The sequence below is a fragment of the Fusarium flagelliforme genome (assembly GCF_020744385.1).
Source record: "Fusarium flagelliforme strain FIESC 12 MPI-CAGE-AA-0113 chromosome Unknown B0J16scaffold_8, whole genome shotgun sequence".
In the NCBI taxonomy this organism is placed as follows: domain Eukaryota; kingdom Fungi; phylum Ascomycota; class Sordariomycetes; order Hypocreales; family Nectriaceae; genus Fusarium; species Fusarium flagelliforme.
The window spans coordinates 858,592-871,853 of NW_025763510.1; the positions used below are offsets into that span (position 1 = coordinate 858,592).

The 13,262-nt window shown below is 46.8% G+C and overlaps 6 protein-coding genes across 6 annotated transcripts; 4 read left to right on the plus strand and 2 right to left on the minus strand.

Annotated features, from left to right (window-relative positions):
• The first annotated feature begins 35 nt into the window (after positions 1–35).
• On the plus strand, positions 36–1,182 carry B0J16DRAFT_350071 (uncharacterized protein). Its single transcript, XM_046128999.1, has one exon. The coding sequence runs from the start codon at positions 97–99 to the stop codon at positions 1,078–1,080; it is 984 nt and encodes a 327-aa protein (XP_045977756.1). The 5' UTR covers positions 36–96; the 3' UTR covers positions 1,081–1,182.
• An 89-nt stretch (positions 1,183–1,271) lies between these two features.
• B0J16DRAFT_350072 (uncharacterized protein) lies at positions 1,272–2,949 on the minus strand. The gene has a single exon (XM_046129000.1). It carries the CDS (start codon positions 2,885–2,887, stop codon positions 1,358–1,360), a length of 1,530 nt encoding a protein of 509 aa, XP_045977757.1. The 5' UTR covers positions 2,888–2,949; the 3' UTR covers positions 1,272–1,357.
• Positions 2,950–3,853: 904 nt separating this feature from the next.
• On the minus strand, positions 3,854–5,234 carry B0J16DRAFT_190286 (uncharacterized protein). Its single transcript, XM_046122782.1, has one exon. It carries the CDS (start codon positions 5,201–5,203, stop codon positions 3,953–3,955), a length of 1,251 nt encoding a protein of 416 aa, XP_045977758.1. The 5' UTR covers positions 5,204–5,234; the 3' UTR covers positions 3,854–3,952.
• A 925-nt stretch (positions 5,235–6,159) lies between these two features.
• B0J16DRAFT_350078 (glutathione S-transferase) lies at positions 6,160–7,150 on the plus strand. The gene has a single exon (XM_046129001.1). It carries the CDS (start codon positions 6,280–6,282, stop codon positions 7,126–7,128), a length of 849 nt encoding a protein of 282 aa, XP_045977759.1. The 5' UTR covers positions 6,160–6,279; the 3' UTR covers positions 7,129–7,150.
• A 1,273-nt stretch (positions 7,151–8,423) lies between these two features.
• On the plus strand, positions 8,424–10,150 carry B0J16DRAFT_350081 (heme peroxidase). The gene is made up of 2 exons (XM_046129002.1): positions 8,424–8,594; positions 8,646–10,150. Exons 1-2 carry the CDS (start codon positions 8,459–8,461, stop codon positions 10,091–10,093), a joined length of 1,584 nt encoding a protein of 527 aa, XP_045977760.1. The 5' UTR covers positions 8,424–8,458; the 3' UTR covers positions 10,094–10,150.
• A 1,675-nt stretch (positions 10,151–11,825) lies between these two features.
• Positions 11,826–13,002, plus strand: B0J16DRAFT_405803 (uncharacterized protein; the record flags this gene model as incomplete). The annotated part of the gene is made up of 2 exons (XM_046132922.1): positions 11,826–11,854; positions 12,363–13,002. The coding sequence occupies 2 exons, from the start codon at positions 11,826–11,828 to the stop codon at positions 12,946–12,948; spliced, it is 615 nt and encodes a 204-aa protein (XP_045977761.1). The 3' UTR covers positions 12,949–13,002.
• Positions 13,003–13,262: the final 260 nt, after the last annotated feature.

Consider the following 13,262-nt stretch of genomic DNA (forward strand, 5'->3'; position numbering starts at 1 on the left):
CGATTTCTTCTTCTTAGCTTCTGAATATGTGATAAATAGCCTGTCAGCTGCAATCAACTTGATTTGTTCTTCTTTCATCATTTTTAGCATCTCAAAATGACTTGGAACCATCATTCCATAGGTGAAAGTCTCCCAAATGGAGTATCGCGACGATCTTCGTCTGCTTCGGAAAGATCGACACAGGCATCCCTGGCAAATGGACCAACGTCTTCTCATACCTCGAATCACAACTCTGAAGATGAGCAGGATGAAAGCGATGACGAGGGAAGTGAATCTGGCGCTGAAGGCCCCAGAGTTCCAGCTTATACTGTTCAAGAATTGGTCGCCATTATCCTCGACTTCTACCAATTCTTGACAACTCTTCACTTCAACCCTGAAGATCTCAAAGTCGCTCCCCCAGAAGGATGGCCTAGTCTCACTGATGAGCTACTGTCAGGGCTTGACAAGTCCGAAAAAGTTATCGAATTCATGCGTCACATTCCCTACTTCAAACAGCGCGATTGGCCAGTCGGTTTCCATTACAAATCTCAATTGTGTGACATCCCAGAATACACGGAAAACGACATCGAACGAGAGATGAGCTGGGGAAGGGACTACGACTTCGACTGGGACGATGCTGAGCCCGACCAAAAACATTACATTCGTCTCGCTGACGGTATGGAAAGCGGAGCGCATGTATTGTGGCTGAATGTCAAAGATGGCATGATTGTCGACTATGAGTTGAAAGGTGACAGCGAAGATCCTGTGGACATTCAAGTCTACTTCAACCGTCTGAAGGACCAGTATCAAAGATTAGTATTAGTTCCTGGGCCGCCTGGAATCATCACTGCCGACTGGGAGGAGATTGACGAGGTGGAGGATGATGAGGTGATTACTGAAGAGCAGTTTCTGGCGCAGGACGAGGACATTAGTCGTTATGAGAATGTGCCGTTTGCGAGGAAGCTATATCGCAGTTTTGGGTGGCCTGATGTTTTCAGAAGGGAAGAGTGTTGGGCAGAGGTCGAAAGGTTGCAGGGCGTGATGGAAGAGATGGACGAAGATATCTGGGAGGGTTCACCTTTGAGTACTCGGCACACTTGAGATTTCAACCGTGTTTGATGGCAAGTTGAAAGTGTTACAAATAAGGACTTTATCATAGTTATAATTATTATACAATCTAATTTCTTCACATACAAATATAGGCAAGACCAAAGCTTGGAATACATATTTATGAATCGTTTTAGAACAACCAATGTGGCAAAGGAGGTAGCATTCTAAGCTCTTTTATATCAGCCAGTTTCAGAAAAAGCGGGTGATAATACATTCAAAAAGCCAAAATAGACAAGACCGTACTAGATTAAACCTGCAGGTCTCCATGCTACAAAACCATCATATAGTAATATCTATTCCCCTTGCCTTTCCTCTGCCTTATCTTCCTTGTCCCATCAGGCAGAACCTCAAGATATTCATTCAGCCCAGGTAAATAACCAAGCTCTTTCTGTTTCTGTTTAGAGATCTTATCCGCGTCCTTTTCTGCAGCTGTAAGTGGCCTTGTAGGAAGAGGAACTTTGCGCTTGCGAGCATCTTCAACTGCAAGATAAAAACCTAGATCGTCCTGTATCTGACTTATCTGCTCCGAAGATAGTGTTGAAAGTTGCTTCTGGACTACTGTTGGTAGTGCAGATGCCGATGAAGATGATGGTGCATAGGATGGCTGTGTGTGATAAAATTCTGGTAGATCGTCTCGAATCCTCTCGCAGATCCAACAGCAACAGTGTTGGTTTGATCCAAACGGTTCGTCTTCTCCATCCAAGATGAGTTTCAGATTCTGCTTTGAATCCTCTGTTTTGTTTTTCCGAATCTCGACCAAAAAGGCTTTATATTGTCTTGGAAACAAGCGATGACTTCTCCAAAATAAACGAACGCCGAATGATAAATTCTCCAATACATCTTCCTCAACAGCATTAGGCTCTCGCAGGTGAAAGTCTAGATATTCCCCACCCGCGCGTCCCAGGGACCCGTGTAAAGCGGGGGATCGTATCCATAGACGCTGATGAGACTCATCGATGAAGCTATCGTATTTCTTAACTTCGCTGAATAAATCAATCTTAAACTGCATTTTGCCGGAATCAGTGTATGCCGGGGGGCTGTTGAGATAGGTGAGAATATCGCAAGATTGCTCTGATAGGTTTGTGAACAAATTTTGAGCAGCGCGGGGTAAAGTATATTCCATCTTGTCCATATCAATAACGTCACGTATCGCAGGCCACGGAAAGCAGAGGTTCTTGAGCCGTGCAATGTCACCATCATGGGCTTGGCATGCAGCCTCATAAGCCTCGGCGTTCAACATCAGAGCGTACCACACCAAAAGTATATCCAAAGGTGGCAAGTAATCCTTCGTTAACTGAAGGGCCACTTGACTCCCAGCATGGTGCGAATAAACGCTGGCATGGTTCAAAACCATATCAATATTTGACCACCAAGCCGTAAAGCGCGTGATGGCCAACTTGATAAGAAAGTCCCATCTTTGAGACTCAGGTAGCGGTGCTGTCTCTGACGATGATCCAGCCGTAGACTTTTCAAAATATGCAGGCGGTTGAACAACGCGGACTTCAAGAGCTCTAGCGCTAGCTCTCAAGTCCCGAAAACACTCCAGCAAAACCAGATGAACTGCGGCATGGCTGGCATCAGGATAAGCGAGCAGGGTTTCAACCCTCACTGGTTCGAATTCTGTCGGAATAGAGAACACGTTGGCGAAAACCTTTGGGTTCGGAATTATTGTTGGCTTTGATCCTGGCTGAGATGTTGCGTATGAGGAAGGAAGCTTCCATGTATGTGGATCCAACGTTGATTGGTCTGGGCCTTGTTCTGGGAATTTTCCCTTGCGTAGACGAGAGAAAAGATTCATTGGGATTTATGTTTATTGGAAGGGAAAATTGAGAATATTTCAAAATCTTAAGATGAATGAAGTCAAACGGTTAAGGTTTAAATTACAGTCTGCCTAGTGTTCTGCCCAATGGATTCCGTGCAGAGGCGCGGCTGGCTCAGCCCCATGAACCTTATTGGTCACCGCCCAGGCAAGTCAGGTGACTACCTTGAACGACAACATCTTGTATAAAATGATGGAACCCTGCATTAAATGCAAGATACAAATCATCTCAGATGTAAAGGATTTCTAGCATGTGCAGTTCTTTCTCGTGAGTCTAAGATTATGTACTTCAAAGTGTAGAGGACTACTTCTACAAGCTTGTACTTACAGTACCATGACTTGACCACATGGTATCAAGGTTTGTACACAATCAGCTCACATCAATCACAGAAAGAGACGTGGCAAGTCACCACTCAATTCAAAATGTTAACTAGACACGGATTTTCAAGGTTCTGTGTGCTCAATGGCTTGAATGCCGTTTCCTCCTAACCCTGCCAACTACTGAATCTTGATTTCTTCTTCCAACCATCACAATAAATTGCAAATCGACCTTCACAATACACTATTTTCCCTGGGAAACCCCCACGAGTATCATATTTCCATCGCAAAAAGTAGCAAAGATGTTTCCCCATCAGTAAGTGTCATGTGTTTGCTGGAAGACCGTTATACATGGTTCATTGTCTGCCCAGCCTCCCACCAGCTCCGTTTGATACCATTATATCACTAACCCTTGGCACCAACAGACCGTTCAGCTTCACACTCGAGCAGTGGATAGGAACGGCTATCATGTTCCCCATCCTCACCGTGCTTTTCTACAGAGGCCTCTACAACGAACCACCGGCTCATGTACACGATGCCACGTCAGATATTGCTGCGGCCGTGGTGAAGAACAGATAAATTTGATCAAATATCACCGACGCAACGATATGTATCGGACTATCTTGGTTATAGTAGGAGCGAGCACCGATGCCATTATATTCAGCTGGCTGACTATCTCTCAGAGTTTTCGGAAGGAGTAGCTCGAGCGTACGAAATCGTGCCTGTTCAATCAAACAAATTCAAATCCGACTCCGAAATATCCTCCGAACTTCCCTGTCCCTCCTTCTTGATCGTAGACGGCCGTACACGCGGACCAGGCTTCGGATAACACTCCTCGCATGCCGGATAGCCGTGACATCGTCTCGTCCATGGTTTTCGTTGTCGGACAGGCCGTCCGGGTGCAGGCTCACAAGCCAAGACCCTAAACATCGAGAAATCCCACAAGTTTATGTGACCGGTGATCATGTCAAGCATGTCAAATGCGTGATGGTTTTCGCCGTCATAGGCTTTCTCGTAGTCACTGAACTGCCAGAGGGTACCTATGTCTTCTCTCTTGACTTCGGTGTAGATGCAGTCATCTGAGCGAAATATTTCTCTGGCAACTTGTGGGCTTTCACCTTCTTTCGCTTCGCCGTAAGACTCGTCTCCGGGGGCTTTCCGGACTGGTACTAGAGCGTGGTCGATAAACCAAACCCTCCTCTTGGAAGTCGTGGTCAAGGACCAAACCATGTCGATCAAGTTCGATAAAGATGCCTCCAGGTTTTTCTGGCGATAGTGTCTACTCTTTGACATAAGTGTGTCGCTTATAGACCGGTCGTAGTCGAGCGCGACATCGTCTCCCGCAAAGCCAGGCTCGGGGATTTGAGGAGTAAATGTAACGATTCTATCATCGAAGATTGGAATGAAGTCGCTCTTGAGGTAATGAAACCAGTCAATATCCATCAGATATCGAGGATCTAGATAAATGAGATCCTTTCGATGGTCGATGGTGATATGCTTGATGGTCCCATCATAATCTTTGTATGAAGCCGTATGAGTAGCACCCTCTTGTCCAAGATACCGACCCGGCTCGGCCGAACGTTTCGGATGAAAGGGTGCTTTCTCTTTTGACCACCACTCATTCTTATTGAATCTTCTCTCCATAGCCTGGCGTGACTCCTTGCACACAGTCCAGAGAGAACTGTCGGACAAATAGACAGAATCATTCGGATTGCCGTCTACGTCATCTTTGGGTATAGCCAACGAAAGACCAGTAGAGTGGTTCAAGGAATCGTAGGCGTGGTTTTTGACGCGTAGAAGATTCAAAAATGGGGCTTTGATGTTTTGCAGAGGAGCTGGATGTTTGAGGTGATAGTCTGCGAGGAAGAAGCGATGAACGTGTCGGTCGCCTGGGACTGGACGGACGGCGGCTTCCCAGATGAGCATCCGGATCTCTTTGGGGAGTTTGGGGAATTGCGGGAATGTTTCCAGTGCCATTTTCGCATGGCTGATCCAAATAAATCCTGCTGAATGAAGATGAAGATTCAAGTTCCAGAGCGACGCTCCTGCCTGGAGGAAATCGAATAACATCACGTGAGTTCACGCCGGATGTGTCATCTGGATGCTCTTGCACTGCCAGGCACATCACAATGTATTGATTAACTCGGTATAGCATTACGTTACCAAGGCCGACTGCGGGTCAAAGTTAATACTGAGTATCGGACTGAAGCGACGAGTCGTGATGTATTCCTTTCTAGCCTGGCCCCCATTTTCGGTTCCGAAGCCACCGTCCGCCGTGCCGCGCGGGAGCGTACTCGACCTTCCGACTCTAGCTCCTTGATTATCAACAATCAAAAGTGCCTACATATTCTGCATCAAAGAATCAGCATGCGCGCGGGGAGGTTTTAAATCTGTAAGCATGGTGGTGGTTCTTCGGTGAGGTACATCATTGGTATTTCAAATCTTGGATGTGTAAATATATCCGTCTTGTATTATGGCTATATCTCGACACAGCTCCAGGTCTTTGATTCTTCTATTTCATAAACAGAATTTCCTACGTCTTTCTACTTTTCAATACAAACTTCAACCGAATCCTTTCTCAGACTTTCGTCTCAAATATTCCACCGCAAAAACAAGTTTGCCTAAAGACACGATGGGTGACCACGTCAGTGCATCATTCATCCTATCCGCATTTGGCAGTACTGATACTTTTGAAGGTGGACGAGATCAGGATTAAGCCAACTGAAGACGGCTCTTTCGTGCGTCCGACGAGCATTTTTCGTAACTTTATTTCCAAGGAACCCGGCTCTCGCTTCCCAGCTGAGAAGAATCGATATGTCCTCTATCTAAGCCCGGGCTGCCCATGGGTACGTCGCTGTCAGAGTATCAGAAGAATTGGCCGTCGAGAGCATAAGAGATGAAATACTTTGGTCACCTTATGCTAGCTTAGGCTAGCATTTAGGGTGCTTTGCTTCTGTAGCCTCAGCCTTGGGGGACAATTCTTCTGATACATACCTGGCCACCCCTCACCTATTTCTAACCAAGTACTGACAGTTACCTAGTCTCATCGCGCTATGATAATCAGAAGTCTTAAAGGCCTCGAAGACATGATCGATTTATACATGTGCTCACTCCACATGGGCAAAGAAGGCTGGATGTTTGAAGATGATCCTGAAGCAGCCAAATACGGAAGTCTGCCCAAGGATCCTCTTTATGGTTTTGATACCCTGAAGAAACTGTATCTCAAGGCGAATCCAAACTACGAAGGAAGATATACTGTACCGGTTTTGTGGGATACTAAGACTCATACAATGGTGAGCAAAGAATCCAGCGATATCATCAGGATGCTCTCCACCGAATTTGACCATCTTCTACCTGAGGAGCGCCGCGAAGTCAACAAGCCTGGCGGTGGTTTGTATCCAGAACATTTACGACAAGAAATTGATGAACTCAATGAGTGGGTCTATAACGATATCAACAACGGTGTCTACAAAACAGGCTTCGCTATGTCTCAAACCTCTTACGAAGAGAACGTCGACAAAGTCTTCAAAGCTCTCAACCGCGTGGAAAAGGTCCTTGAAAAAGGTCCCTTCCTTCTAGGCGAACACATCACAGAAGCAGATCTCCGTTTGTACCCAACTATTCTTCGCTTCGATACCGCGTATGTGCCGATATTCATGTGTAATTTGGGCACTATCAGGGATCATTACCCAAACTTGCATTTATGGGTGAGGAGGTTGTACTGGGATGACAGTACGAGAACCCATGGGGCTTTCCGAAAGACTGCTGAGACTTGGATTGATCAATACAAGATTTTGTATGCAAAGTCTAGACGAAGAGTCTTGGGGTTGATGGATCTTTATATTATTCCCAAAGGGCCGTTGGTGGCGATTCATGAGTTGAGAGAAGAAGAGGCTTTGTAAAGGTTGTAGTATTCAACATCGTACGTTTCTAGTTACAATTTGACTATCAGTGTCACACTTCAAGAACAGTATGCAATTTAGCCGAAATAATATTTCAGTAACGTTACCCTGAAGGGTCACAGGGCCCTTGGGCTCAGACACTTCTCTATACGAGCGACTTTTGGCGATCAGACCCCTAAAACTGGACTGCCAATAGGATAAAGCGGTTTACAAAAGATCTTCACGTCGTATTCATAGCCTTGTGGAGACAGGCCAGTCCCTTGCAGCTTGAGGAATAGCGCTTGATGTTCGTCTGGGTTTTCTTAGGATACAATCCCACTAAGCTACAGTCAAAGGGATATTTATAGAATAGTTAAACAGACTTTGAATTGCCTTAAAGGCTTTAGTCGACTCGAAAGTCGGCAATATCACGGCCTTGGGCTCAGCTGTCTATCCGAAAGTGTTGTCAAGTTCTCCACCGTATAGCTTGGATCCATATCTTCATTCTAGACTCTCGCCTTCACAGCCTTCTAGCGCCATGATAAATAAGAATCTGACATTCCCGCGCATGGCGCTTTACCTAAACCAGAAGACTAATTGGTTGTCTTGAGTCGAGATTAAAAATATTGACGGCACTTGTGTCTGAGCGTTGCGCACGGGATTGAACACGGAACAAGCGTGTTTGTTTGCATGAAAGACATTGCATCGCTGACTCTAGTTACATTACGGGTTATTAGGTAATGCATCGCAACAATTCACCCAGAAGATTTTATTCTCGGCATCGTATTTGACAGTTCATGACTTTGAGCCGAAGTTGCAATTGCTCTCTTGGCTTGACTTGGCGAGATCCTCTCCAAGTATTCAATTCTGGTCGTCCGGCACTTTCAATCCGAAGATCTAAAATTAGACGAACCCGCATTGACTTAATGGACCAGCATTGCATAATCAAGTGCCTGCCATTGGCTCGCCTTACATTGAGATTAAGGACCCCTGGCTAGGGGCTAAAGAATAAACTGGGCTTGATCACACCAAAATACGCTGGGACTTTTCTTTCTTGGCCTGGGTCTCTGGTCCTTTATTAGCGTCTCTGCACCAAGGAAAAAAAAAAGTCCACTCGTATTCTCTCTTGGCCTGGACCCTATTATCGACGATCACACGGGCAGGCCGGGTACCTTGCGCAGAAAGTGGAACTTTTCCGCAAAGCATTTCTCGTATAGCCCAAGATTGCTTGCAAGGAGTGAAACAGGCTAAGTAGAGTAGATAGAAAATGTAGTTACTATAAGATAGCTCATGTATCCTAGAGACACAACAGTATTATTCTCATCATCTCACTCTTGTCACTCACTTCATCATGAAAGGCACCACTGTCGCTCTCGCTCTCGCTCCTTTGGCGGCTGCTAAGCAGCTCGTCTGGCCTTCGAAATATGACTACGTTGAGGATCTCCAGAACAACCTGGGTGGATACAACAAGAGGGGATTCATGGATGGTAAGTTCACCAGCAATACATTTAAGACCGAAACAATGCTAACAACACTAGCCATCATTAGCTGTGACTTCGGAAACGGTAAAGATGGACAGCAGAACTCGGCCGAATGGATCCGAACAGCTTTCCACGATGCTGTTACCCACGATAAGGCGGCTGGTACCGGAGGTATTGACGCTTCCATTTTCTGGGAGCTAGCCCGCACCGAGAACAAGGGAGACGCCTTCCTCAACACCTTCGGTTTCTTCAGTGGTTACCACAACCAGCGCGGCAGTGTCTCGGATCTTATTGCTCTGGGCACTGTTATCGCTACTGGTGGATGTGGCGGTCCTCAGGTTCCTTTCCGAGCTGGTCGTGTCGACGCCTACAAGGCTGGACCCGCCGGTGTTCCTGAGACTCATACCAACCTGAAGGACACCTTTGCGCGCTTCACAAAGGCTGGCTTCACCAAGGAGGACATGACTGCTTTGGTTGCTTGTGGTCACGCTGTTGGTGGTGTTCACCACGTCGACCACCCTGAGATCACTGGTCACGAGGTCTCTGCTGACAACTACACCTCCGTTCCTTTCCAGACCAACTTCCGCAGCTTCAACAATGGCGTTGCTACCGAGTACTTGTCTGGCAAGACCAAGAACCCTCTCATTGTTGCCAAGAACGCTACTCTCCGATCCGACAAGCGTATCTTTGACAACGACAAGGCTACCATGAAGAAGCTCGCTACCAAGGAGGGCTTCAACAAGATCTGCCCCGAGGTCTTTGCCCGCATGATCGACACCGTCCCTAAGAGCGTCAAACTGACCGAGGTCATCGACCCCTATGAGGTTAAGCCCTACATCAACGACATGTCCCTTGACAGCAAGGGCAAGATCCATTTCGCCGGTGCCATTCGCCTTTTGATCACCAAGGAGGAAACTCTCAAGCTCGATGAGATTTCCGCCAAGCTCATCTACGTCGGTCGCGACGGCAAGAAGGTCACTCTTCCTCTCAAGCAGGCCATATGGCAGGGTGGTCGAACCCTAGGTACCTACCACGACTTCGTCAACTACGAGTTCGACACCACCATCGACACCAAGAACGGAATCACCAAGTTCTGGGTCCAGGTGACAAAGAAAAACGCCGTCAAAACCTACGATAACCAGGGAACCGGTGGCTACCCTGTCGACGACACCGTTCTTTACCAGCAGCAGCAGTCCTGCATCCAATGGTCCAAGTTACCCGCCGCTCCGATGAAGATCAACGCCTTTATTCGCGACGGACGAGCCAAGGACCCTCTTACTCTCACCATTGGCCAGAAGGTTCCCATCAAGGGTGTCGAGGTGCCCCAGATCAAGAACGAGAGTGCCAGGTTCAAGGCTACTGGCAAGAAGTCTAGTGGATACACTGCTTTCCAGGCTGAGATCAAGGTTGTTGACCAGACCTCTTATTTCGACATCGTCCTTGGAGGAAAGACTCCTGCTGGCGTTGAATTCCGCCCGGTTTTGCCTCTGGATGAATGTAAATAGATTTGATGCATTTGGCGTTGGGATTTTGATTAGCGATTTGCATATTTGTTTTTAATATCTTGCATCTCAATACCATTTGACTATTAGTTACTTCCAATGCTTTCAAAGAACTGCATGTGACTTGCAATGTGAATGAACAACGACATAGACCAATGTCGCAACCTTCTAAAGGCATGCATTGTGCATGCGTTGGCAACGTTTCTATTGTGGCCATTACATGGTCCCCAACGTTTCCCTCATCAAGTGTATAACAGAGGTTACAGTGCCTGCTTTGTGAATAACCCGTAGACCATATGACAGTAACTCAAGATTCGGAGGGATATATGTTCGAAGACGGTTCGTGGTATCGTGCCACACAGCGGAGCAAACTCGACCAGTTTCCATGGCATCTGGATCGTCAGGTTCTGATATCGCTCTATCGTCTGCGCTCTCTCCGGTAATTGATACAGGATATCTCATCGTGATCTGTGTCAGTGATTTATATGTATCACCGAGGAGGTGCACGAGATTCATCGTCGATACCGGTTCTGCCGTGAGTTGTGAGTTGTGAGTTGCCGAATCTTGTGTATGTGCCCTGAGTAACTGCATGCTCAACGTCGATGCGGTATGTCTTGTGAAGCGGAGTGAGGTCTCACCCGATGTTAACCGTCAAGGTCATCGTATTCGATACAATGGTTCGGTCCCGACGTGAGGAGGCTATCTCAACCATAGTCTATGTCAAGGTAGCGGTGGGTTGTGACTGTCGACTTCTACATTCCATTCTATTAGAATATCATTATGAGTTTTTTTGTAGTCGAAAAGAGTGAATTTCATCTTCCTACCTAGGCTAGAACAATATCGCGGTAGGACATTGTAGTATTGTAGTACAGAGATCAAGGGACGGTCGGCATATGGGATGGTGACAACGAGACATAGGAAAGCCACGCCTGGCTTGATATTCGCTTAACGGCCATGGGTTAGGTCAACATTCCATTGAACAAGAAGTCGAAATCGAAGTTATTTTTCTCATCAAAGGTAGTCCAGACGGAGAGTGAGATGGAAAGAGCTGCGTCGGACACTGGCGTGGTGTTTGATTTGGGCATCTCTAAACGCCCAGTCGCTCCTTCCCTATCAAAAAGAGCAGCAAACATCTCGCAAAACATTGATCAAACAGGCCATCAAAGGGAAAGAAATGTCCAAACCCACAGGATCAGAGAGAATTGCTGGTAATAGAGGATTTACTCATTCCCTTTGTCCGGTTCTCTGGCAGTACCCTCGGCCCATTCATCCGAGGACACAGAGGTGATACTTAGCCGAAAAAACACAAATACGTGATCTTGCCTCAATATACAGGAGTTTTTTGATATGGATAACACGTTACGTAGCTCAGAATATTACAAATATCCACGTTTTATCAAATCACTGGTTTTTACGGTAACAGTGTCCCCTAAGTGAGTAGAGACCAAAATAGAGCAAACCACCAACTGGAATCTCTTGCATATACATAAAGAATTACAAATAGTATCTTCAGCTCTTGAATAGGTTTGCCAATGGTAAATTCTCTAGTGGCAGACGCCTTTCGTGCTGTATTCGGCAAATGTTATCAAAGCGTGGCCAAGAAAACATAACCTCCATCTCAAAACCCACAAGATTCTACATTTCGCATTTGAAGACTACAAAATGCCTCGGGATCAATGTTTCCATAAATAAATAAGCCTTGTCTCGGACATCGGCCGTCGCAGGCGAGACCGCAATGTTTTCAAGTCCAGACCTTCACAGATGGTGTGTATACTCAGCCCGAAGCAGGATTTGACCTGGAAGCTGTCAATGTGTGACCAATCGCTCCTCATTCCCTGACTGATGGCACGATTGTGGCTCTCGTCTTCGGTATACGTGCGGTCGCCGAACAGGCGAGCAGATCATGCAGTGCCTGCTGGTCTTCAGACTTGGCAAGGGGAAACTCTTGGCGCATTGCGTGCACGTCTACTCCAAAAGGAGAGCATGATACCCCATACCTCCCCAGATTTCTCAACAAGATTGTCTGGGGTTGTTTTACCCCGCCAGCATTAAAGATGCGATGTGTAATTGATTGAGGATAGCTTAGACTAGGGTATCTCTGGTGGTATGAAGTAACTCTCGACCTCTGTGCTGCCCTCCAGCCAGTCAGCACTGGTGAGGGCTTCGCATAAACTGTGATGATGATTAATTGATGATTTGATCCCTTCGGGCACTGGAATATTCCTCAATCGTGCTCGGAGCTTCACCGAATAGTATATCATTGTCATAGAAGTTGGTGTCGAGAAGAAGGAATCGCGAACCGAGCAACTCCGAGCCAAGCCATCTTCTCCAAGTTTGAAGATGTTGGTTGCGCCTACACTAGCATCTCAACTTCAAACAAAAGGTCAAGTTTAGCCGCTGCGCTAAGTCAAGGCAGTCATGATCCCAGAGCTGAAGCTGGGGTAAGCCAGTTCATCAAACGTGGGGTAGAGAGTCTGGACATTGAAGACCGAAATGGTGCGGTCCCGACGTCTATCGGGCGTGTCGTTTCTTCTATTAGCGATGCTCCAAACGCTTACTTAACGGCCGAGATACCGATCCATGTCGAGAAACTCTCCGGCCTCCGGTCAAGTCCCCGCAGTCTTGGTACTGCAGTGTTGGAGTCAACCCATGCGGATAGCTCGGAGAGCCAAGCGTTGGCATTGGAGTCTGCTTCAAGATACGATACCCTGCCATCGTTCGATGGAACTTCTACAGGGGAGCACAGCAGCAAAAAGAAACGGGTTAGAGCTGACGAGACAGGCCCAACAGGATGGCACACAATTGCAATCTTCGACTTGCTTATCTGCAGATTCCACGTGGCCGTAGATATGCGCTGACGAAGAATGTACTGATAAACAATAAGATCTTACAGATACATAAAAAGAGTCAAAATGGAGGGTTACATCTCAACAAAGCTTTCTATTGGCAGTGACATATCAACACATTCAGAATGAAACGCCATCCGGCTGCCCGATGACGAGCAGATGTCTGCCAAGCTCTTTAAAGACATTTGCATGCATACAAAGTGGCATCCATTTCACGATGTGCGGAATAGTCCAATAGTGGGAGGCAAAAAGTGCGGAATGAAAGGGTGATGATCTGAGGAGGGCAGTGAAAAACGTGGTTTTGGGAGCATCGCTCCAGGGCATGA